Consider the following 22,739-nt stretch of genomic DNA (forward strand, 5'->3'; position numbering starts at 1 on the left):
GGAGTGCCAGGACAAAGGGGAATGGCTTCCCACTGCCAGAGGGCAGGGTTAGGTGGGATATTGGGATTAAATCCTTCCCAGAGCCTTGGCACATCCACAAACAGCATTTCTGCTTTGTCACCTTGGCTCAAGGTGTGAACCCAGTTCCACTTTGTAGTGAGGAAAACTTGAATATTTTCCACCAAGAAAGGATCAGTAGGAATAAAATCTCTGGCAGCCTGGGGAGGGCAGAGCCCCAAGTGCAGTTTGAAGGGCACAGAAAGAGTTAAAGTTTGGGAAGTTGTGGGTTTGTCTGCAGCTTGGGCTGCCTGCACAACATTTGTCCTTTCCAGTGCTGGCCCTGGCGCTGTGTGAAATCAGAATCATGGAATTAGCAAGGCTGGAAAAGCCCTCTAAGATCATCCATCCATAACCCACATCCCCAAGTGCCACATCTGCAGATTGAACCTTTCCACCCCTAAAAATGAATAGAAAGCTGCACACTTGGAGATCCTGTTCAGCTCATCTAAAGTGCCCACAACAGCCACATTTACAGATAATTCCTGAATTCCTGCTTCTGTGTCCAGCTGAGCTTAAAAAAAAACACCCCCAAGCCCTGTTTCTTGTATTTCATGAGCTGTCAGAGCTCCCCAGGAGCTTCCCACCTTCCCTGCTTGGGAATTGTTTTATTCCAATCCCAGCCTGACTCCCACAGCCCCAGGGAGAGGCACTGCAGCTTTTCTGCCCACTCAGCCTCGGAATCAGGACTCCAGGAATGCAACTGGTTATTAATTAAAGCTGTAATTGAATTTATCTGGAATGTGCCACAATATTAATCACTGTGGATGTTGGAATGGGAAGCCAGAAGGCAACAAGTGGGAAACTGATGGAACAAGATGGGCTTTAAGGTCCCTTCCAAGCCTAATCGTGCCATGATATAATTTTATAATGCTATTTCTTAACTCATTTGTAAAGATAGCTGTAGGGTTAGGTTTTTATTTCAAGTGTGCATTGAACTTGCAGGGTTTTAAAATTACTGTTTTCTGTTTGTTTTTTTTTATTTTCTGTAGTACGAAATCCATACACAGGCCACAAGTACCTGTGTGGTGCATTGCAGTCTGGAATTGTTCTGCTCCAGTGGTATGAGCCAATGCAGAAATTCATGTTAATAAAGGTAAGCATTTACTTCTGGTTGAGTTCAGTAATTATGCAGTTGTTGAAATAACCTTTCCAGAGTTTGTGATGGAAAGTACACCTCAGGCTGGTGCCATTTGTGGGTTTTGAACACTTGAAAATCTGGCTGGACACATTTTGACTCAGAAAATCTTGTGACTGAAGTAATTTAAGTAATATAAAAGTCATTGAAGTGCTGGATCAAGCCCAACACTGGCAATAACAGATCCACCTCTGCCCAGCTTTAAAAGCGGTGAAAATTCTGTATATTTATACTTTGTGCATGTTGTTGCAGAGCCATTTCAAGGTAAAAGCAAATTGACAGAGGCCTGCTGATGTTTTGTTTTCCCAGCACTTTGATTTCCCCCTGCCCAGCCCTCTGAACGTGTTTGAGATGCTGGTGATCCCGGAGCAGGAGTATCCCATGGTGTGTGTGGCCATCTCCAAAGGCTCAGAGCCAAACCAGGTGGTGCAGTTTGAGACAATCAACCTGAACTCTGCGTCCTCGTGGTTCACAGAGATTGGGGCAGGTGAGGCCCTTGGTCCCTCTTCCAGCTGGTTTGATGGCTGGGAATGTTGGATCTTCCTTCCTTGGAGCTGTTTGGAAACTCTTTGGGCTTGGCAGCTTCTCTGCCTGAAGCAGATGGAAGCTGATCCCACATGGAGAGGGACTGGGGACAAGGGATGGAGGGACAGGACACAGGGAATGGCTCCCAGTGCCAGAGGGCAGGGATGGATGGGAGATTGGGAATTGGGAATTCCTGGCTGGGCTGGAATTCCCAGATTTGCTGTGGCTGCCCCTGGATCCCTGGCAGTGCCAAGGCCAGGCTGGACATTGGGGCTGGAGCAGCCTGGGACAGTGGGAGGTGTCCCTGTCCATCCAGGGGGTGGGATGGGGTGGGATTTAAGGTCATTTCCAATCCCAGCTATTCTGGGATTCCCTCATTCTCTGTCATGTTCACCTGCCCACATCAGTACAAACTGTCCTTTCAAAACACCTTCAATTTTCTGTATTTCCTTAAGCATCAATCAAAGCCTGCTGGTTGGGTTCTCTTGCTCTTTCCTCTCCTTTCCTCCATAAAAACTCCCAGAAATGGGTTCTTGTCCCTCCTCCAGCCCTTGGGGGAGGGTTGTTATCTTCAGCTGGCTCTTAAAAAGCAAAGATTTGGGTTATTTTTAAGATCTGGTTGATACTTTGCAGCTGCTTTTCTCCTTTGCCTTTGTTGGATGTACACTTTTACCTTTAAATACTGCTTTTTAGCAGCTGTAGGAACTCACTTCATTAGTAAAAACTAGAAAAAAAATCTATTAAACCAGTTTATTATCATCACAATAATCTTTCCAGATGTGGTTTTATGGGAAAGGAGTGGAGGTTTAGGAATTAAAAGTCCTTTTGTTTATTGTGGGGCCTTTCTACGGAGGAAGCTGTACTGAACCATAGCATAAAATGTGTTTTCTCCAGTAAAAGTTGTGTTTTCCTATTAAATACCTGCTTTGACCAGAGAGGTTTGTCCTTCACCCAAAACATTCTGGGATCTTAGAGCCTTTAAAAATCAGAGTAACCAAAAGAAAATAAAAACTAAAATCAGAGTAACAAAGAGCACAGTGAAAAGAGCTTGGAGGGGAGAGGGGCAGAGTCTCTTGATGTGATATAAAATATAAAATAATCTGTTTTTTTCCCCAGGCAATCAGCAGTTGGATGCCATTCACGTGACACAGCTGGAGAGAGACACTGTCCTGGTCTGCCTGGACAGTGAGTAACACAAAACTCTTGGATAATTCACTACACCTCATGCAAAACTTGGGCTGCCACAGTTGTTGATTTGAACTTCACCACGAGTTTTTTGTTTGTTTTTTTTTTCCTCCCTACATTATTAATTTGTGTTGTAATATTTCCAAAAAGATAGTTTGGATAAGTGGGATTTCATTCTGGCTTTTTTAATTCCATTTTCCCTCTTCATGTGTGCATCACTGTGTCAGTCTAAAAACCACAGCAAGTGGCACAAAGTTTCCTGTATTTATTTGGAGAGAAGGATGCTCTTGTGTTCATTTTAGGCAAATGCTGTAGATATTAAGTTTGGGTGTTTCTTTGTGCCTGAAAGATTAAAATTGTATTTTACACTTAAATCCTTTTCAGTAGAGGGTTTTAATGCTGATTTTTCTGTTTCTCTTGAGAATTTGTGAAAATAGTGAATTTGCAAGGGAAATTGAAGTCAAGCAAGAAATTGGCCTCTGAGCTGAGCTTTGATTTCTGCATCGAGTCAGTGGGTGAGTAATTTGCTGCTCTGGTATCTCTCAGGGGTTTAAGAACTCACTGTTGAAAGCCTGACTGGTTTCTGGTCATTTCCATAGCAATGAGAACAAAATTTGGGCAGGAAAAAGTGGTTTGGTAATACATAAATCTTTGTTAGCCTTCTAAAAGTTAAGATTTTATTTGCAGTAATAGCACATACATTTTTTAATATGGTAATAATATTTGAATCTAATTCTCAAGCTGCTATCTTTAGACTAGGAAAGGAGTTTTTTTAAAATTTGAATTGTAGCTGTCAAACAAGAATTTCTGCTGTAATAAACTCAAAATCACAGAATTAAATCACTCAGAGCTGGCAGCTCTGTGCTCTCTCTGTCCCTGAATGGAAAACCCCCATTTTCCATCATTTATCTATTTGGAAGTAACTGTAATAATTCAGGTGATGTGTCATTTCCAGCAGCCCACGGTGCTTTGCTTGGCAGTGTTTATTTTTACACTTCCTGAGGACTTCTCCAGAGGCATTGGGAAAACAAGGATCCAGGGAATGGGGTGTGATTGTGTCCCTCCTTTGCAGTGTGCCTTCAGGACAGTGTGCTGGCCTTCTGGAAACATGGCATGCAGGGCAAGAGCTTCAAGTCAGATGAAGTAAGTGATCTCCAGCTTAATTCCTCCTGTTCTTTATTTACCACTGGATCTTTTGGCTTTTCTCTCTGCTTCCCAAGTGAGAATATTCACATTCTACAATGCTTAACATCAGTTTATCCATTTCAGTCCTGTACTTTGCATTAAATTGCATCTGAATGTTTCTTTCCTTCCAAGTCAGACCAATAAATTGCCTTTTGCTGCTGAAATGGATCTGAATATCTGCATTTTTCTGCAGGTGACCCAGGAGATATCTGATGAAACCAGGGTTTTCCGCCTGCTGGGCTCAGACAGGTAATCTCCCTGCAGAAACAGAAACCTTTTGTTTTATTTAAACCAGCTTTTCTAGTTCCCAGCTGGGCCTGGCTTCCAGCCCAGCACAGCTCTGTCTGTGGGCACCAAGTGGCAGGGACGGAGATGCTCTTGGCTTGCAGGGTGCCCAGTGCACTTCTGGAAAAGCCTTCTCCTGTTTTTGGATTGTCCTGGTGAGCTGGGAATTCTCTTGGCAGCAGGCAGTTAAAAACAAACTTGGCTGCTCTGGAAGTAGCAAACTAGAAGTCACTCAGGTTTTAATCAGTGCTCCAAATCCACACATTCCCTGTAAGATCCAGCTGATCCCTTCCAGCTGCACAGGTGGAAAGAGGTGCAGCTGTCCCCAGGATTGCAGCAGAAGCTGCCCCAGGTTGGACACATTCACTTGTGGATTCTCAGCCAGCCAGGGGGATAAATGTAGGAATAGACAGGGATGAGTCCAGCAATCACTTCCAGTCACAGAATCCCAGGCTGGTTTGGGTTGGAAGGGACCCTAAAGCTCATCTTGTTCCACCCCTGGGCAGAGCCACCTTCCTCTAGACCAGGTGGCCCAGAGCCTTTAGCACCCCCCTGCTTTGGAATCCCTGATCCTCTGCTCCCTCATCTGGGTCCCTCATTTGGAACTGCCAAACCCTTTGGTTTGTGTTTTCCATCTCTGTACAAATGGAGCAGGAGCTTTTCCTGCCATTCCAGTGAGATTTGGAATCCCCTGTTCACCTTGGATCACTCTAGAACTGCTCAGGTGCAGAGTGAGGATCAGGGACAGAGGCTGTTCAGAGACTTCATTTGAAAACTCTTTGAGGAAAACAAAAGGCAGAGACAAGTTTAATCCTAAAAACAAGAGGAAGTGGTGCAGAGAAATGCTCAGCATTTGGGAGGGAGAGGGGAGGTCAAGGCCCAGCAGTGGTCAGTGTGCCAAGACAGGGAGAGAACAGTTTTGCAGAGTGGCCCACAGGAACATGATCCAGCAGGACAAAGGCAGAGATGGTGATCCCTGTGAGCCCATGAGGTGATAAATATTTAGCAGGGAGGAGAATTGTTGAGGTTGCTTGTCAGATGTAGGAGGGATAAACATTTGGGCTGCAGATGATGGGATCATGGAATTACAGATTGGGTCGGAAGGGACCTTAAAAATCATCCAATTCCAACCCTTCCACTGTATCTTGTCCTTCAGTGTTTTTATCAGAAGTGATGCTGGAAAATGAGGGAACTGGTTAAAGAATGAAACACCCAGGATATTTGGGGGAACCTCGATCTCCAATCTGTAGAAACCCCTGAGTTTCCTCCTCAAGAATTACACCAAGAGCTGGTTTTTACCCCTGACTGTGAATCCCGTTTGTGTTTGGTTGCAGAGTGGTTGTGCTGGAGAGCAGGCCCACAGAAAACCCCACAGCTCACAGCAACCTGTACATCCTGGCTGGACATGAAAACAGTTACTGAGCAGCACTCACCCACCAAACAGCAGAGGGACCCAGGAGCGCCAGGAAACCGGGACTTGCCCTTTCTTGTCTTGGCAATGGAATTGTGTTGGTTTTTAGGGTGGGAATCAATCCATTTTTGCAGCTGGGAACAGCTGGTTCTGTCTCTTGCCACTGTGTGGTTGGTTATATCGAGTTTGCTTAATAAAAGCTGAGATAAAGAGCCCTTTACTCATTAGTTCTAGGGAAACAGAGCCTTGAAACATGTTCTGCAGTAAAGGTGCCATAAACTGTTAAATATTCCCTTCCCTTGGATTTTCCTTTTATTCTGTAGATACAGATCTAGTGCTGTCTGTTGCCCTGTTTTATACTGAGTCTTATTCTTAATAAAACAAAGATTTGTGTAGGAAGTGAAAGTATCTGCAAAGCTTTTTGGTTTTAAATCTGCCATTGGGTATGGCTTTGTATAATAGATTATTTAATCCTTATTTATTAATCTGCTGCTAGGATGGGGTAATGTCTAACTTTTAGCAAAGGAAGGTTGCAGAGCAGCTTACTTTTTTTTTTTTTTTTTACAATTGTATAAAGATTTGATTATTCTTTTTTTTCCTTGTAGGGATGTAGTGCATTACTGAGGGGTGTGTTACCGTGTTGGGTGATCCTGTATAAAAAAAAAAGCCGTTTTGTACAACAAAGTATTTTGTACTGATTTTTCTGCCTGCAGAATTGCCATAAAAGGGATTTTCTTACTTCCTAGACGTAGGGTGTGTGTACACAAAGTAGAATATTGATATCAGACTTGTTGCTCCTGGGTGGCTTTGTACAATATCCATGTGTGTGTGTGTGAGTGTGAAGTTGCCTGGCAGTGTGTATTTTTTATATATATATTTATACATATATATATATATAAAAATGTACAAAACATATATGCTTTATTTTCATAAATTAGGGATAAGCCTTGTGACATGAAGTGGAAATTGTAGCAGGTCATCATCCTTAATGAATGAAAGTATCATGTATCCGACTGCCCACGACGTGTGGTTTATTTATGCTATTCCAGAGGGGAGCCTGGAGCCACAGCTGAGCCTGAGCAGCATTCCAGCTGCTGAGCTTTGGGAATGGCTGCTGCCCCAGCTGGGAGTATAAATAAACATGATAAGAACCAGTATTCTGTATCCAAGCTTTCATCACCTGCATTTTATTTTTTCCTTTCTCTTTCTCCATTGAAGAGTCCCATCGGTTCCTTTTGTCTTCCTCATTAATTAAAATTCTTGAGGTACCATTAAATATAGACTGACTCCAGGAGAGCATCTGGTTTTACTACCTCACATTACCCTGCTGGCTTTGATGTGAACACTCCTCGGGCAGGTGCAGTAGCAGCTCAGAAACATTGGAATTGAAGGGGTTTATTTTTTTAATTAAATGCCTGTTCAGCTCCTGAGATCTGCTGCCTAGGAAGGAGAGGCTGGAATTCCCAGGTCATTTGAGCAGAGCAGGAAAGGTGTGTGAGAGCTGGGAGTGCTTTGGTGCTGTGTTGGCTCCGTGATCCATAATTTAACACGGAGGGAATTGCCTGGGCCCACGTGATGGCTCAGGGACGGCTCCTTACTCAGGACAGCTGCAAGTTGGGAAGGTCCAGAGGGAAAACAACCCTGCACAGCATTTTAGCCACTGTCATTCCAAACTAATTCTTACTGACTTTACATCCAAATCAAGTCAAGCTTTTCAGTTCTGACACTGTGTCAAAGCTTAATAATTAGTAAGTGTACAGATAAAATTTACAAATCACCCCACAGAGCATGAAAAATGTGCTTTAAGGGTGGTCAGCTGGAATTGGATCAGCAGTATTAAAAGCAGGATGTGTGATTTTTGTCTTTTAATAGAGTTCTCTGGTATTGAAATTACTTCTCCACCTCAAATGGTGCCATTCCTGGTCCTTAAAACAAAAATTAAGGTGAAGTGAAGCGCCAGTTGTAGATATTGTAGAGCAAACACTTTTTAATTTACCTCATTCACTACAGAAAGTAATTTCAGCTTCATCTTTAAAAACACTTAAAGGAGATCTCTAAAAGACTAGAGAAACCTGTAAATAAAATCAGAATATTTATGGGGAATAACTGGAGTAAATAACTCTTAGGTCATGACACTGTCATGCAGAAATAACGAGCTGAAAGTATTTTGTCTTTGACACGAATGGCTGGTGTTTTGCTGGATCATAAAAAATAAACTTAGGAAAATCCTCGTTGAAGCAAACCTTTTATAGCTGTTGAAGCATTTCTAATGGCATGTTGTGAAATGCTTTCTGCTGGTTTCATAGACAGTGGCATTTTTTTGGCATGATCTGCAAGATGCTGTTTCCTAGTGTAAAACCTCACTTTTGTTCCGTACCACAGAGCAGATCTGTGTGTTCCATAGTCAACCCAGCCAGCCTCGGTGACTCTGACCAGTATAATTTGTGTTTGACTGTTGAATTTAGTCTGGTATTGCCTGTATCTTTGTTTTTGTGGAATTTAAACCAGGCTTGAGAAAGCCTAACAGGGGGAGCTTGGGGGTGATGAAGCAAAAGCTTGCTCAGCCCCTCCTTCCTTGCTCAACATTTATCAAAACTTTAATTATTGGATGCACGACTTGAAAGCCTTAAAACAGGCTCCTAGAGCTCTTGGAAGTACAAACAGCATGGGAAGAGCAGTCTGTAGATTAATCTCTTTGGATTTCCTAACCAAGTTCCTTGCAAGTGAAAACTACAGCTGGAATTGTGCTGACATCTCTTTAAAAAAGAAAGGTACAACACATCAGGGAGCCACGGTGTCTCTGGATGGAAAGGACAAGACTGGGAGACTCTGAAATGTGGTTTTTTTTTACCTTGTTTAGTCGTTAGGTGTAACTGAGACTCATAACTGCACTCGTTCAGTTTGTATAACCAGGCTTTGTTCCACGGGAATTTCTGTTGCAGTTCAGTCTATGCCAAATAAACTGCTTTATTTGATCTGTGGTGTGGTGACTTGCTGGGAACAATACCTTGTCAGAGGGATCTCGGGAGAATCATGCCGCTCTCCAGGTTTTGTGGCTGCTGTGGGAAGGGCCTGGCGCCGCTGTTCTCCATCCTCCAGACTGCTGGGAGTCAGCAGCAGCTCCCAGGGGCAGCACAGGAGGGAGAAATCAGACTAGCAGGGACAAATTATTCCTGACCCAGCCCTGCTGCCAGTCACCTGGGAACAAACACCAAGGAGCCACTCAGGAGATGTTTGGCTGGAAAAGCAGAGGCTGGAGTTTTACCTGGGAACAGAGCTGGGGCTGGTGGGTTTCAAAGGGCTGCTTTGAGTAGGAAAACACTCGGCTCAGCCTCGGCAGGATCTAGAGCAGTTCACATCTTGTCCTCACACTTTGGTTGCTTCAGGTGCTGTATCCCAGATCTTCAGGGATCTGCTGAGGTAGAGGGAAAAAGAGGTTGAAAAAAATAATGTATGTGCCTTTGGATAACACCAAGAACTGCCAGTTACTGGCAGTTATATTTATAAATAAATATACAGCAATATTCCTCCTCTGCAGGAGATTGTTATCTATGGGGGTCAGTCTCGGAAGCTGAAATGTGAGGACTGCGCATCCCTGATGAATGGCTTGGGAAGAAAAAGAATTAGTGGATCTTTGTTCTGAGCTGGGAAGCACCTCCGGCAAGGACTGGGGAGGGAGGAGGCAGGAGATGGAGTGAGGTGCCCACATTTATATTCAGATCTAATATTGAAAGCAATTACCCTCACAAAAGGCCACCTTGGTCAGGGGATGAGGAGAGGGATGAGGAGCCAAGGACCCAGATGGGTGCACAGGAGGGGCAGGGATGGAAAAGCTGGACCGAAGGAAGGGTCTGGCTGCTGGCAGGAGCTCATTCAGTGACAGAGACCTGAGATAATGGAGCAGTGGGAAGATGTTCCAGGAAAACCTCCGGGTGCCAGAGGGAAGTGCGGGCGCTGCTTGAGGCTGGCAGACCCTGTGGAAGGGTCCTTGTCCTCTTCCAACCTCGCCGGAAAACGGAGTCAAACCTAGCGATCCTCTGGAAAGGCGGAGAGGGGCAAAGACAGCATGATCATGGCAAGGGGGTTGGAGCTGGATGCTCTTTAAGCTCCCTTCCAGCCCAATCCATGAGTGGTTCTGTGGCTCCACGAAGCCCGGGCAGATCGTCAGGCGCGGAGTCAGCGTGTGGCCCCAGCGGCTGCCATGGGGATCCCCCGCTCCCCCTCCCTTCTCCCTGGGGACCGATCCGGCCGTGGCGGTGTCCCCGGGGCGGTTCTTGGGGCCGTCCCCACCGGGGAGACTCCCCCGCCCGGGGCCCGCCCCGGCTCCGCGCTGAGGCGGCGGCGGAGCGCGGCGGGGCCACCCGGCCATGGAGCGCTACGAGAAGCTGGGCAAGGTCGGGGAGGGCTCCTACGGAGTCGTCTTCAAGTGCCGCAACAAGGACACGGGTCAGATTGTGGCCATCAAGAGGTTCCTGGAGTCCGAGGAGGATCCGGTGATCCGGAAGATCGCCCTGAGGGAGATCCGTATGCTCAAGGTGGGCGGCGGCGGCGGGACGGACCCCGCTGCCCGCGCGGGCTGTGCCCGCCATGGCGACCCCCGGCGGGGAGCGGCGAGCCCTGAGCGAGCGGCCGGGGACGGGCGTGAGGGGACAGGGCGTGAGGGGACAGGGTGTGAGGACATCCATGAAGGGACATCGTGAGGCTACAAGGTGTGAAGACAGCAGTGAGGGGATGGAGTGTCTTGAGGGGCCGGGGCGTCGTGAGGGGCCGGGGTGTGAGGGCGGCCATGAAGGGACAGGGCATGAGGGCATCTGTGAGGTGATGGGAGTGTCGTGAGGGGGGAAGCAAAGAGACGGGTGTGAAGAAGCACCATGAAGTGCTCAGGTCAGTCAGTTCCTCTGGCAGAAAGCCGGTGCCAGGGAATGTCCGAGCCGCTTGTCCAGGGATGGCGGTGCCGGGTGATCCTGCCCAGCCCAGGCAGGAGCAGGTGGGAGCTGAGACACAGCCATGAGCCAGGTGCCTGCGACTTCTGCAGGAGCAGCATCAGCGCAGTCACAGTGTGCCCTGAACAGAGGGATTGACCCAGGCTCATTCCCCATGGAGTCAGCGATGTCCTGGCCAGTGTGGGCACAGCTCTGCCCTTGGTGCATGTCACACACCCCTCTGTGTCCAGGAGATTCCCCAGAACAGCTGGAGCCAGAGTGAAACACGTGGGCAAAGAGTGAGGCTAGACAGCATGAGGAGGGGGACAGCCAGGGGACACAGCTCTCTCTGCTCCACAATTGATAAATCTGCCCCAGCTTCTCCTTAAAATGCCCTTTCTGAGCCCCTGGTTGTGCAGGATCCAGCTGAGGATTGAATGCCAGGGGCTGTGCAGGGTCGGCAATTCCACATGGAAACATCAGCAGAACCAGCACCAGAGTGAGCCTTGTCTTTGCTGATCCTTTCCTGACCTCTTTGTGAGAGCTCATCCTCACACAGAAATGGGTTACTCCTTCAGCCTCTGGCTTTATTTTCCCGAGGAAATAAAAGCACGGGAGCATCTGCAGGTCTATCCAGCATGCAGAAATGAGGAGAGACCTGGGAGAAAGGGGCAGAGTATTGGGTAAGGTTTCCTTTCACGCTTCCAGTTTCTGGGCAAGGATTCTGCAGCCAAAGGCTGTGCCTGTTGCTTCATGCATCTGCAGACTCTGTCCCATGTCTTAGGAACTTGTGTGTTCATCTGGTCTCCATAGTTTCCTGAGGCTTTAGGAATGCGTTGTGTGAAAAAAAAAAAAAATTCCTTTTCTTTGTTACAAACTTGCTGCTGGGTGATGGCACACAGTACCCTCAGCTTCCTGTTCCTAGGAATGGGAAGTGTCCTCTTTGCACTTTTTCCTGGGTGCTCATGATTTGTACACCTGCTATCCTAGGAAAACAATCATCTAGGAAAAAGAGTAAATATTTTTCAGTTAGATTTTGGGGAGAAGCAGCCTAGATTTTTCTCCTATACAAAGTAAACACAGGACATGTAGCTATATTATTTCAGTAAACAATGCTAGATTTACATTAAGATTTAAGTGATATTAAACATGTGAAAAGGAAAATAATCATGGCAGAAGTCCTTTGTAATGCAGCTGGGAACTGCATCATCCTTAAGGATCCAAAGCCACAGCAGCCAGACACAGCAGGATCTGTGCTGGAGTTACTGTTGACTTTAACAAGTGCAGACCTGCTTGACTCTTTTCAGCTTTTTCTCTGCAAATAGTAACTGTTTGTTTGTTTGTTTGTTTCTTTGTTTGTTTGTTGAGGCAATTCCTGGCTTAGGTAACTCCTGTTTGTCAGAGATGGAGTGAGATTGTGTTTCATCATTAGAAAATGATGGGTCTGATAAATAATTTTTCTGCCCAGTAAACACCTTGCAGACAAAGGGATTTTTGTGGCCAGGAGCCAAGCGATGTGGAGTGGGAGTTCGCAGAGTCTTGAAACCACAGAATCCCAGAATGGTTTGGGATTCCAAAGAGCATCCCACTCCACCCCCTGCCATGGGCAGGGGCACCTTTCACTATCTTAGTTGGCTCCAAGCCCCATCCAGCCTGGCCTCAGACACTTCCAGGGATCCAGGGGCAGCCTCTGGGCACCCTGTGCCAGGGTTTCTTCACCCTCCCAGCCAGGAGTTCCCCATTCCCAATATCCAAGGACAAGGGGGAATGGCTTCCCACTGCCAGAGGGCAGGGTTAGATGGAGCACTGGGATGAGCTTGTTGTCCACCCTTTTAGGTCAGCTCCCAAAATAAGTACCCAGAGGTTGAGCTGTAGCTGAGCTGTGCTTGTAGAAAGGGTTGAGCTTAAGGAATTGTGACCCTGCAGGAAAAGTCTGTCCCCCACAGCTTCACCCTGTGCAGCTGCTGACCACCCCATCCCCTGTGTGTTGCAGCAACTCAAGCACCCCAACCTGGTGAACCTGCTGGAGGTGTTCAGGAGGAAGCGGCGGCTGCACTTGGTGTTGGAATACTGCGAGCACACGGTGCTGCACGAGCTGGACAAGCATCCCCGCGGGTGAGTGGCCCCTGTGCCCTGGCAGCTCCCAGCACAGCGCTGCTGCCCTGTGGCTTTTCAGAGGAATTCCATTAATTACGGGAGAGGTTTCTGAGCCCAGTGCCCAGGACTGTCTCTGTTGCTGTGGTGTGGCACAAGAGCGGCGCAGGAGCCGTGTTCCCTCCCGCACGGCCCCGCTCACCACGGAGACGGGAGCGCCGAGCCGAGAATTTGGGAGAGCTCTGGCTGGAGGGGGAGCAGCAAATCCAGGACTTGGGAGCAGCTTGTGTCCTGCTGCTTCCTCTGCTCCCATCACTGTGAGCACTGGGGCAGGGGAACCCAAATACAGAACCAGGGACTTGTAGGATCATTTAGGTTGGAAAAGCCTTCTGAGAGCATCGAGTCCAACTGTTAATGCAGCCCTGCTGTGTTCACCACTAAACCGTGTCCCAAGTGCCACATCTACACTTTTGAGCACTTTCAGCCCTCCAGAGTGAGGAGTAATTCCTAAGAGCTGTGCCTGCACCTCTTCTGCAAAACTTCTCTTCAAACAGGTGCTCACACCAAGTGTGAGCTCCACACAGGGTTTGTTCTGTCCACACCTTGTAAACGCCACTCCTGCTGTCCCTAATTATCCACGGTGCCTTGGTGCTGTGGAAATGCTAAGCAACACTCCATAAATCATTGCACAGGCCTGGGGCTGTGAATTGCCTGCAGGAGACTGATGGGGGGTTGAGCAAACAAGAGCTTGTTATTTACTCCCTTCCTCCCTGCTGAGGAGCACCAGGAGAACGGAGCAGGCTGATCACTGGTGGCTTTGTGAGCTGCCAGCAGCTGCCACCCCACTGGGAACCCGTTCACCTGGAATCTGAAGAGGGGATGGATAACTCTTTTTGAAGGAAATGCTTCCCATTTGCTGACTGTTCATCAGAACAACCCCAGTGTGAAGGAACATGGATCAGCTAGCTGCATGCTTTGCTTTTCAGCTCTGCTAGGGCAGATGGTCAAGTCTTTTGTGGTCAGGTTAAGATGGGTGGGCACCTGCTGATTCCAGCTCATTTGACCAACTCTATCCCCTTTTCAAGCTGTCAGAACAGCACTCCCATCATTCTGGGATGTTTCTGGAAGGAATCTCACAGCGTCAGCAGAGTATCACTGACCCACTGAAAGTGAAAGCCAAACTTGAAAGAAAAACTCAGGCTTGTGTTGCTTTGGTTTATTTTTGGGTAGTTTTTTTCTTTATTATGAATCAGAAGCTTTTCAGCATTAAACATGTGAAATAAAATTGTGTTTGAGTTGGAAAATGCCAAGATTGTCACTTCTGCCTTTCCTGGGGTTGTTGAAGAGCCTTCAACAGACAGCAAAGGAACTTCAAGAACTGTTGCCCAGTAACTGAAAGAAAGGAGAGGAGGCTGGGGAGTGTTTGCCAGCTGTGGGAGGGAAGGAGGGGGATCCAAACCAAAGCAGAGCTTTATTTCTTTTGTTTGAGCACCCTTTTCTGGCCCATTTTTCACCTCTCCACTCTGGATAATCAGTGCCACAGTAACATTCCATGTAGTTATACCATGGATACTCCAGCAGCTCCAGCCCTGAGAGTTGCTGAGGCAGAAATTGCTGTTGGCATTTCAGCATTGCCAGGAATTGTAGGATGGGATCTGATATGGACCCACACACTTGGCTGTGTGGTCACAGTGGCAGCCCATGCTGGCTGTGACTGGTACCAGACATAAATCCTCGTGTCTTGTTGCACTGACTGGCTTTGGAAGTGCTTCCTGACATCCCTGATGGTTTTGCTCAGAGATCCCTGGACAATGTCAGCACTCATTTTCCCCAAAACACTAAATTTATTATTAATGGCCAAAATAAAACTCTGGGTTTTTTTTTCCAACAGGGTGCCAGAGTACCTGGTGAAGAGCATAACCTGGCAGACCCTGCAGGCTGTAAACTTCTGCCACAAACACAATGTGAGTCCCCTGGCCTGCACTAATGATTGCTGGAACATGGCCTTGGAGGAGAGAGGGGGGCTCTGTTGGCATTTTCCTGATTCCAGGAAAATGGCTGCATGCTTTCCCATGATTTCATGGGATGGAGTCAGATGGAATCTCCTGTTTTCAACAGGAAACACATCTGAAATACTGGTGTACACCCACACCAGCTGCCTTCACTGTCACACAGGCCCCTGGGCTTGGCTGTCGGGTAATGATTTGCTCTAATGACCTTGGAGAAGCTCCCAGGAGAATGGGAATGATCTTTGTGTGATTCCCTGTACCCTGCACTACTGCTGACCTTCAGGAACCTGCCTTACCAGCTCATCAACTGGGACCTGGGCAAACTGCTGCTGATTTCACAGAAACTCCTTCAGTTCACTGCCATGGGGTTGAATCATGGCACCAGTGAAAAGATTTCAAAACTTAGAGACAGTAAACCCACTTTACTCCCTCCTCTGCTCTCTGGAGATATGAATTGTGCGCTTGACAGATACTTCAGTGGGAACATTTTAAGAAGCAGGGAAGGAGAATGAGCCTTTTGGAGAAGGTCTTTAGGCAAACTTAGCTCTAATTGTCTTTGGTTTTGTTCATCTGCCAACATTTGAGATTTAAGAGTGGGGCAGGAGATGGCCCTGGAATGGGTGTTTTGTCTTTGCTGAGAGAATTATGTCCAGTTGAGCCACAGGAACTTGGCCACAGGTCTCTCCTGCTTCCAAGATTTGTTGGTTTGTGCCTTTTTTATGTTTCCTTGCTCAATCTGGAAGATTTAATGGAGTTTGAGAGCAGAGGGAACAATGAGATGCTGCAGCCTGACCTGCTGATTACCTGTGATCACAGTTTTATGCAGCTGCCCTTTTTGGAACTCTGTGACAGTGGTTTAATAAGCAGCATTTCAGTCCTCCAGAGGAGACACAATAATTTACCAGCAGCTTGGCAAGTGCAAGGTGTTTGCTCTGAAGTGATGATGGGAGAGGGACAATATGAGTGAGATCCCAGTGAGTTGAGCAGAGCAAAAGAAATAAAGGTCTTTGTTAGTTTGATCAGCAGAAATTCTTTGCCAAGCCCAAATTCAGTTGTTGTGAAGGACAAGCTCACCTCCAAAGAATCACAGAATTGCTGATGTTGGAAGGGACCTCTGGAGATCTTATCCAGCCCTTCCAGTCAAGATGGATCAGCTAGAACAGGCTGTTCAGAAACCTTTCCAGGCAGGATTTCAGTATCTAAAAAAAAATAAAATAAAAATAAAAAATAAAATATAAACTAAATTGGTTAGGTTTAGATGGAATTTGGAATTTCTTGAGTGTTCAGTTTGTGCCCATGGTCTGTCCTTTCACTGCACCACCAAGACCAGCCTGGCTCAGTCTCCCTTCCCATCAGGTATTTAATACACATTAAAGAGTTTCACCTGGAGCCTTGATGGTCCCAGCTCCCTCATCCTCTCCTTGGATATCAGACACCCCAGTCCCTTAAATTTCAGTGTCCCTTCACTGGAGTCACATCTTCCCTCTGTGGAGGGTCCCAAAGCTGGACACAGCTCTGGATGTGTCTCACCTGTGCTGAGCAGAGCCCTTGCTGAGCTTTGTCAGCAAAATCATTGGGCAGGAACTTCCCAGGGGGCTCAGGGAGCTGACTGTGTTGTGCAGGGGATCCAGAGCTGAAGCTGGGAGCTGCACAGTGACTCTCCCCAAAGGTGGGCTATGGACAGGTCACTCAGAAATTCTTCCATCTTCCCTTTCAGCAGGAACAACTGCCTGCCACAGCACACGAGGGGATGTGGCTGAATTTATCTGAGGGACAGGTTAAGTACTTCTAACCTTGCTTTTTTCTTCTTCCAGTGCATCCACCGGGATGTAAAGCCAGAGAACATCCTGATAACAAAGCACTCGGTCATCAAACTCTGCGATTTTGGATTTGCTCGAATCCTGAGTGAGTGCTGACTCTTTATGTACTCCAGGTGTAGGATGAGCCATTCCAGCCCTCACTTGCCTGTCTCTGACGCACTGCAGATCATCCTGTATGATGGCTGTGTGTCTTTCCAGGGAAGCTCTGCTGAAGGCTGGGCAGGGATTCCTAAACCTTACAGGGAGGGATGCCAGACGCCGCGGTGACTTCTGTGAACACGCCGAGCTCCCTGCTGGGCCGGCTGAGCCGCTGGGGGTGCTGGCACGGACGGATCAAGTCGGCCTTGGGCGTCTCGGAGCTGCCCAGCCCTTGTTTATGCAGTGCTGGAGACACAGCTGGAGCTCCCTGGCAGGAAGAGCCCCTCTGCCTGCCTCTGCAAACAATGGCTTCACATTTTCCGTTGTAAATAAACCCCCTAATCTGTTTTTTTTTAGCTCCTCTTCAGACAAATCACATGGGCTCTGAGAATTACCCACTAGCTGCTGCTGGGCCCTGCTGTAGAGCTCTGCACATTTTCATTTGGAGGAAAACACGGTCTTGATTTTTACCAGATCCTGAGTATTCCCAAAGTTGGGTTCTGCTGGTGGCCAGCGACTCACCCTGCTGCTGCAGCTCTGGCCTGCCCAGGAGATGCCCCAAAATGTACCAAGTGCTGCTGGCTCCTGAGCATCGCTCTGATCCCACGTTCCTTTTCTTGTGTCTCTCCCCTGGCCCCGCCCCAGCTGGTCCCAGTGACTACTACACCGACTACGTGGCCACCAGGTGGTACCGCTCCCCGGAGCTGCTGGTGGGGGACACCCAGTACGGCCCGCCCGTGGACGTGTGGGCCATCGGCTGCGTGTTCGCCGAGCTGCTCTCGGGGGTGCCCCTGTGGCCCGGCAAGTCGGACGTGGACCAGCTGTACCTGATCCGCAGAACCCTGGGTGAGCGTCCCCTGCAGCACCGGAGCCTGCCCAGGAGCGAGTGGGGAGCAGCCAGGGGGGATTTACCCAGCAGATCTCTCCCTTTAGAAGGTGCTGGTTTATTTGAGGGGTTCCTGTCCTTAAGAAGGAGCTGGGTTTTCCTGGCATGATGTCAATGTGCTCCCCGGGGAGCAGGCTGGGAATCGGGATCATTGCCTGCAGACTGCCTGGAACCATCCCTCCTCTCTCCTCGGCAGTGCTGGCCTCTGGAAAGCTGGGTCTGGTGCAGGGCAGATTAGAGATGTGGGATGTGTTTGGTGACCACTGGACACCCCTCCTGCTCCCTTGGGGTGATTGCTGGGCTAGGGGAGCACAGCAACTCCAGCTGTCTCCACACAGACAAAAACATGAGGTGCCTGTATTAGAAAGGACCAGGAGTGTTTTACATAAAGGTTTAGAAGATCCAGGTGTTTGTAGCAAGCAAAGTGGTCCATGAACAGCTGGATTCGATTCATCCCAGCCTTGGAGGTCTCAAAAGTGTTGTTGGTGCCTGTTGATGGCTGTGATCCTGGGGAGTGTGAACATCACAGCTTGTCTGTTCCACATCTTTCTTGTTCATCAATGAATTTAGGAGCCACTCCATATTAATTTGTTAAATAAAAGAGACATTATCCCACATAACACTTAAACTAATCCAGTCCCATTGATCTTTTCAATTTTGGTGTGTAACTTCCGATTTCTTGGGTGACAACACACAACCCCCCACTTTTAACTGAAATTTGTTGGAATGAACAGAGAGTTGTAATTTTAACTGAGCAGTTTATAAAACTACAAAGGTGACTAATGGTTTTAAACAGATAAACTCCTTAGCTAGAAAAACAGTTCATCACCGATTGCTTTACCCTCCAGAATTCATTAATGCCAATATTAGGCAGTTATAATTTATTTTTAATAATAGAGTTTCAGCCAGAGGAGATTCCCATTGATTGTTGGATCCAGGTGCTGGAGTGAGGCAGTGTTCACAGAGCAAAGCTCTTTGATTGAAGCTGTGCCATTATGGGGTTGGCATTGTATTGGCTCCTTTGATATTTTGATATGGATTTGATTTTAACTTTTTCCTCGCTCTGGGGTGCTCCAAGCTTCAAAAATGCTGCCATGGGGAGCAGCTACAGCAAATTCATGGGGGGCTGTGTTCCAGCTCTTTCCTGTTCTGCACCCTCAGGAGCATCCAAAGAGAATTTCACCCAAAAGAAGTTAAATTTTCCTGAAGCTGGAACACTTGTGGCCCTGCCTTTCCTTCAGCACGGTCACACAGGTGTGGGATCACTGGTGGCCAAAATAGACATTAATTGTCACAAAGAACATTGCCTGGGCTCACTTGGTGATATTCCACCTCTTCAGGTGTTGTCTTGGATGGCATCAGCCGCCTTAGAGGATACAGCCATGTTCAATGCAGGCACTGTAAAATTAAGTCAATTACTCCAATTTTTTTTTTCTTTTTAATTTTTGGTCAAAGGGGATCTCATTCCCAGGCACCAGCAAGTCTTCAGCACCAACCAATTCTTCAGTGGGGTAAGAATTCCAGACCCAGAGAGCATGGTAAGAGCTGCCTCCAGTTGCACTTCCCTCCCTTCTCCACTCTGCCCAGTCCTTTGCTGTGCAGCGTTTTTTCCCTATCCAAAAACTTTGCCCTCTACTTTGTCAGTGTACACCAGAATATTATTTGGAGGTGGCTGAACCTCTCATGACATTTAACTTACAGCTTGTGTAAAAGCAGTCAAAAAAGGATTAATCTCTGCTGCTTTCCCCCATTTCTGGTGGCACATCCTCAGTGCTGCCAGGCCTCTGAACACACGGAGTGATGGAGGCATTTTGTGAGGAACAGGTCGTGTTCCTGTGGAAAGCTGAGTCTTGGTACCCTGATGAATGAAAAGTTTGCTAATATGAGTCCATTCACTTGTTTTTTTTCCCTGCAGGAACCACTGGAAATGAAATTCCCCAGTATTTCATACTCTGCACTGACTCTCATGAAGGTAAGGAAACTCCAGCTTGTGGAAGAGCCCTGCAGTGGGATAAACAAATCATCTGGTGTGAGAGTCTGGGACTGAGTTATCAGAGATTCATTGAAAAACAGACCTGGTTTGCTGCTCCATGTGATTGCACCTGTTCCTTGAGCCACAATTCCTACTACAGTTGTGGACTCCCCATCCCTGGAAGTGTCCAAGGCCAGGTTGGATGGAACTCAGAGCAACCTGGGGTAGTGGAATGGTCCCTGCCATGGCAGGGGGTTGGAACAAGATGGTCTTTAAGGTCCCTTCCAACCCAAACCATTCCATAATTAATTTTTGTAATTATTGTATAATTAGCTGCTCCTCCAGCTTCATGCTGACTGTGAAAAGCTGCTCTTAGAATCCATTTAAAAACTTATTAACACACATACCTGTGGGAACACTCGCTGGCCATGGGGAGCAGCAGGAATTGTGCAGAACTGTGTAAGGAGTGCTCGGTGTCATTCTCCACCTTTTCTAAGGGCTGCCTTCGGATGGACCCTGCGGAGAGGCAGAGCTGTGAGCAGCTGCTGCAGCACCCCTATTTTGAGAGCTTTAGGGAGGCAGCAGAGCTGGGCAAAGAACATGAAAAGAGCCCTCGGAAGCCAGCCAGGCTGACTCGGAAGCACATGCCAGGGGTAAGCTTTCCATAGTATTTAATATTCCGTGCCTAAGGGGGGCTGTTCTTTTGTTGGCTCCCAGGGTGGGCTGTGCTGGCAGGTGTTGGTTTTATCCTGAGGAGAAAACAAACCCCCTGGCTAAAGAGTAACTCTGTACAAACTGGATTTTGCACTGCGGCTCCATGGGGCACTGGGGATAAACAGCACAGCCCCGTGCAGGATAAGGTTCATTCAGGAATGTGCATTCCTGACAAAGAGCAGCGGGAGGCTGAACAAGCTGGACACAATCACATGGCTGGTTTAAGATTGAATACTCTGGTGCTTTTTAATCCTGAATGAGGAGATGGAATAAAGACCACTTCTGTTGTAAGTGCTGAGGGGACACGATCCCATGCTCAGTTCCACACGTTACTCCACACACTGGGTGTTTCTGCAGCTGGAGCTGCTGAACAAACGTCTCCTTGCTGCTCTGGTTTTCCCCAAGTCCCCAAATCCAGCCTCACAATGCAACTCATTGCACAGTTTTTTATTCCTGTGAGCCAATTCCCCATGGCAGCTCTAATGCTGAGCTGGGACCAGGCAGGGAAGTTGGAGGTGAGGGATGGAGAACTGCTACAGAGTGTCAATTCCTGCATCAGACTGATTGGCCTCTTCCATTTCTATGGAAGTAAGATGATTTATTTACCATTTCTATGACCTGGGATATTTTTCTTTCCTAATGGAATTCTTTAATGACTTGTTCTAGTTGCAGTCCAGTTGTAAAACCTTATAATCTTAGCTTGGAAAGTGGAGGATTACAGTAGGAATAGTTTTATAACTCATATTCCATGTGAAAATTTGATTCCACATGTGTTTTATTCCCTTTCCAAACTAACAGTCATGGTGTAACCTTTCCTTCAGGTACAGCACCTGCCTCAGCTGACCTGCAGCAAAGTTCTCCCAGCTTTGGACAGCAAGAAGAACTGCTGCAAGACAAGGAAATCAAAGTACCACTTCCCAAACATCTGACCAGGGGGCAGATCAAAACTCAGGTTGTTCAAAATCATCCAGGATTTATAAATGGAGGATAAGCAGTGGAAAACTAAATTACTAAAAGTTATGGCATGTACAGAGTGGTCTCTACTCTGGGTTACTGATGGAGAGGAAGCAGTGCAGAAAGAACTCCAATCTCATCTCTGTTCTGTGTACAAAGGCAAATACATTTTTAATTCCTGACTGCCTCCTGGTTCAGGATTACCCCAACCCAGTGCTTACAGTATGAAATTTCAAACTCTGGCCTACCTGTCCCCTGCATTTCAGACTGGACAGGAGAACTCCGCCTTGCCAAATACACGAGTCCCTCCTGCTTTAGCCTGGCCCCAAGCCCCTGCTGGGAGGAGCTGTGTGGCCAAGTCCCTGCTGTGCTGCTGAAGGGGTGAAGATGTGCTGGTGAGCTCAGAGCTGGTGACTGCTCAGGCTCCGCAGGCACCACGCCCAGGAGAACAGAGCAACAACATCCCTGTTGTTTCTTTAGTCTTTCCAGAGCTGCTCCTGCAAGTTTAGTCCTTGAATTCTGCTTCTGACAAGAGTGAGGGCACTTGCTTGTAGTTGCAAAAATGATTTTATCAAAACTAATCATGAATGTAATTTATAACATTGGCCAGACACAGGCAGGAATTCTGCCCAAGTGTTTGTATTAGAACGACTGGGGTTTGTGGAATCTCAGAATGTAATATTGTGTTGATTTTGAATAAAAGAAATGTAGCTTCTTTTTCCAACATACTGGAAGTATTTTACTATATAAAGCTTTACTATTGGGCAAGAACATCCTCCTTTTACTGACACTTACAGCAGAAATGTTCTGCCAGTACATTTTGTGTTCCACAACAGTAAAAGCCCTTTAAGTGAGACAGATGCCATCCCCTGTGTGTGCCTGTTGGCCTTATGTTTCCTTACACATGGAAAACCATCTCTGAGACAGCACTGCATATCTGACTGCTTGGAGTCGCTGCCTTCTGCCCTCCCCCACCCCCAAAACCAGGGATTTGACTGAAAATGCCGTGTTCTCCCCCAGGATGAGCTGTTCCCTCTGTGCTGGCACTGCTGAGGCCCCACCTCCAATCCTGGGGGCAGTTTTGACTCACAAGAAAGGCACTGAGGGGCAGGAGCGTGTCCAGAGAAGGGAATGGAGCTGGGAAGGGTCTGGAGCCCCAGGAGGGATTGAGGGAGCTGGGAAGGGGCTGGAGAATTGCTGAGGGAGCTGGGAAGGGGCTGGAGAATTGCTGAGGGAGCTGGGAAGGGGCTGGAGAATTGCTGAGGGAGCTGGGAAGGGGCTGGAGAATTCTTGAGGGAGCTGGGAAGAGGCTCAGCCTGGAGCAAAGGAGGCTCAGGGGGCCCTTGTGGCTCTGCACAAGTCCCTGGCAGGAGGGGACAGCCGGGGGGGTCGGGCTCTGCTCGCAGGGAACAGGGACAGGAGGAGGGAACGGCCTCAGGCTGGG

The 22,739-nt window shown here is 47.7% G+C and overlaps 2 protein-coding genes and 1 long non-coding RNA gene across 4 annotated transcripts in view; 2 read left to right on the plus strand and 1 right to left on the minus strand.

Annotated features, from left to right (window-relative positions):
- The window catches only part of MAP4K5 (mitogen-activated protein kinase kinase kinase kinase 5), a 56,697-nt gene extending 47,936 nt beyond the window's left edge, over nt 1-8,761 (plus strand). The window contains exons 26-32 of the mRNA XM_088057621.1: nt 1,050-1,153; nt 1,505-1,682; nt 2,837-2,905; nt 3,328-3,420; nt 3,978-4,048; nt 4,284-4,339; nt 5,710-8,761. Of these exons, the coding sequence (XP_087913747.1) occupies nt 1,050-1,153; nt 1,505-1,682; nt 2,837-2,905; nt 3,328-3,420; nt 3,978-4,048; nt 4,284-4,339; nt 5,710-5,797 (659 nt within the window). The 3' untranslated portion in view covers nt 5,798-8,761. The remainder of the gene's footprint in view (nt 1-1,049; nt 1,154-1,504; nt 1,683-2,836; nt 2,906-3,327; nt 3,421-3,977; nt 4,049-4,283; nt 4,340-5,709) is intronic.
- A 1,373-nt stretch (nt 8,762-10,134) lies between these two features.
- On the plus strand, nt 10,135-22,085 carry CDKL1 (cyclin dependent kinase like 1). 2 transcript variants are annotated; one of them, XM_088058143.1, is made up of 9 exons: nt 10,135-10,321; nt 12,702-12,823; nt 14,694-14,766; nt 16,626-16,716; nt 17,415-17,705; nt 19,111-19,193; nt 19,571-19,627; nt 20,125-20,280; nt 21,163-22,085. In XM_088058143.1, the coding sequence occupies exons 1-9, from the start codon at nt 10,154-10,156 to the stop codon at nt 21,268-21,270; spliced, it is 1,149 nt and encodes a 382-aa protein (XP_087914269.1). In that variant the 5' UTR covers nt 10,135-10,153; the 3' UTR covers nt 21,271-22,085. The 2 variants fall into 2 exon arrangements, with proteins under 2 accessions (XP_087914269.1, XP_005528645.1); XM_005528588.3 differs by having other exon boundaries at nt 17,415-17,615.
- On the minus strand, nt 13,757-20,170 carry LOC106628451 (uncharacterized). Its single transcript, XR_001331834.2, has 3 exons — nt 20,035-20,170; nt 15,886-16,010; nt 13,757-14,194 (listed from the first exon to the last, which is right to left on the minus strand). It is a non-coding gene; the product is annotated as an uncharacterized LOC106628451 (long non-coding RNA).
- Nucleotides 22,086-22,739: the final 654 nt, after the last annotated feature.

This window comes from Pseudopodoces humilis, chromosome 7 (genome assembly GCF_049639895.1).
Source record: "Pseudopodoces humilis isolate 2021_Gansu_Grassland_sample_001 chromosome 7, ASM4963989v1, whole genome shotgun sequence".
Lineage (NCBI taxonomy): Eukaryota > Metazoa > Chordata > Aves > Passeriformes > Paridae > Pseudopodoces > Pseudopodoces humilis.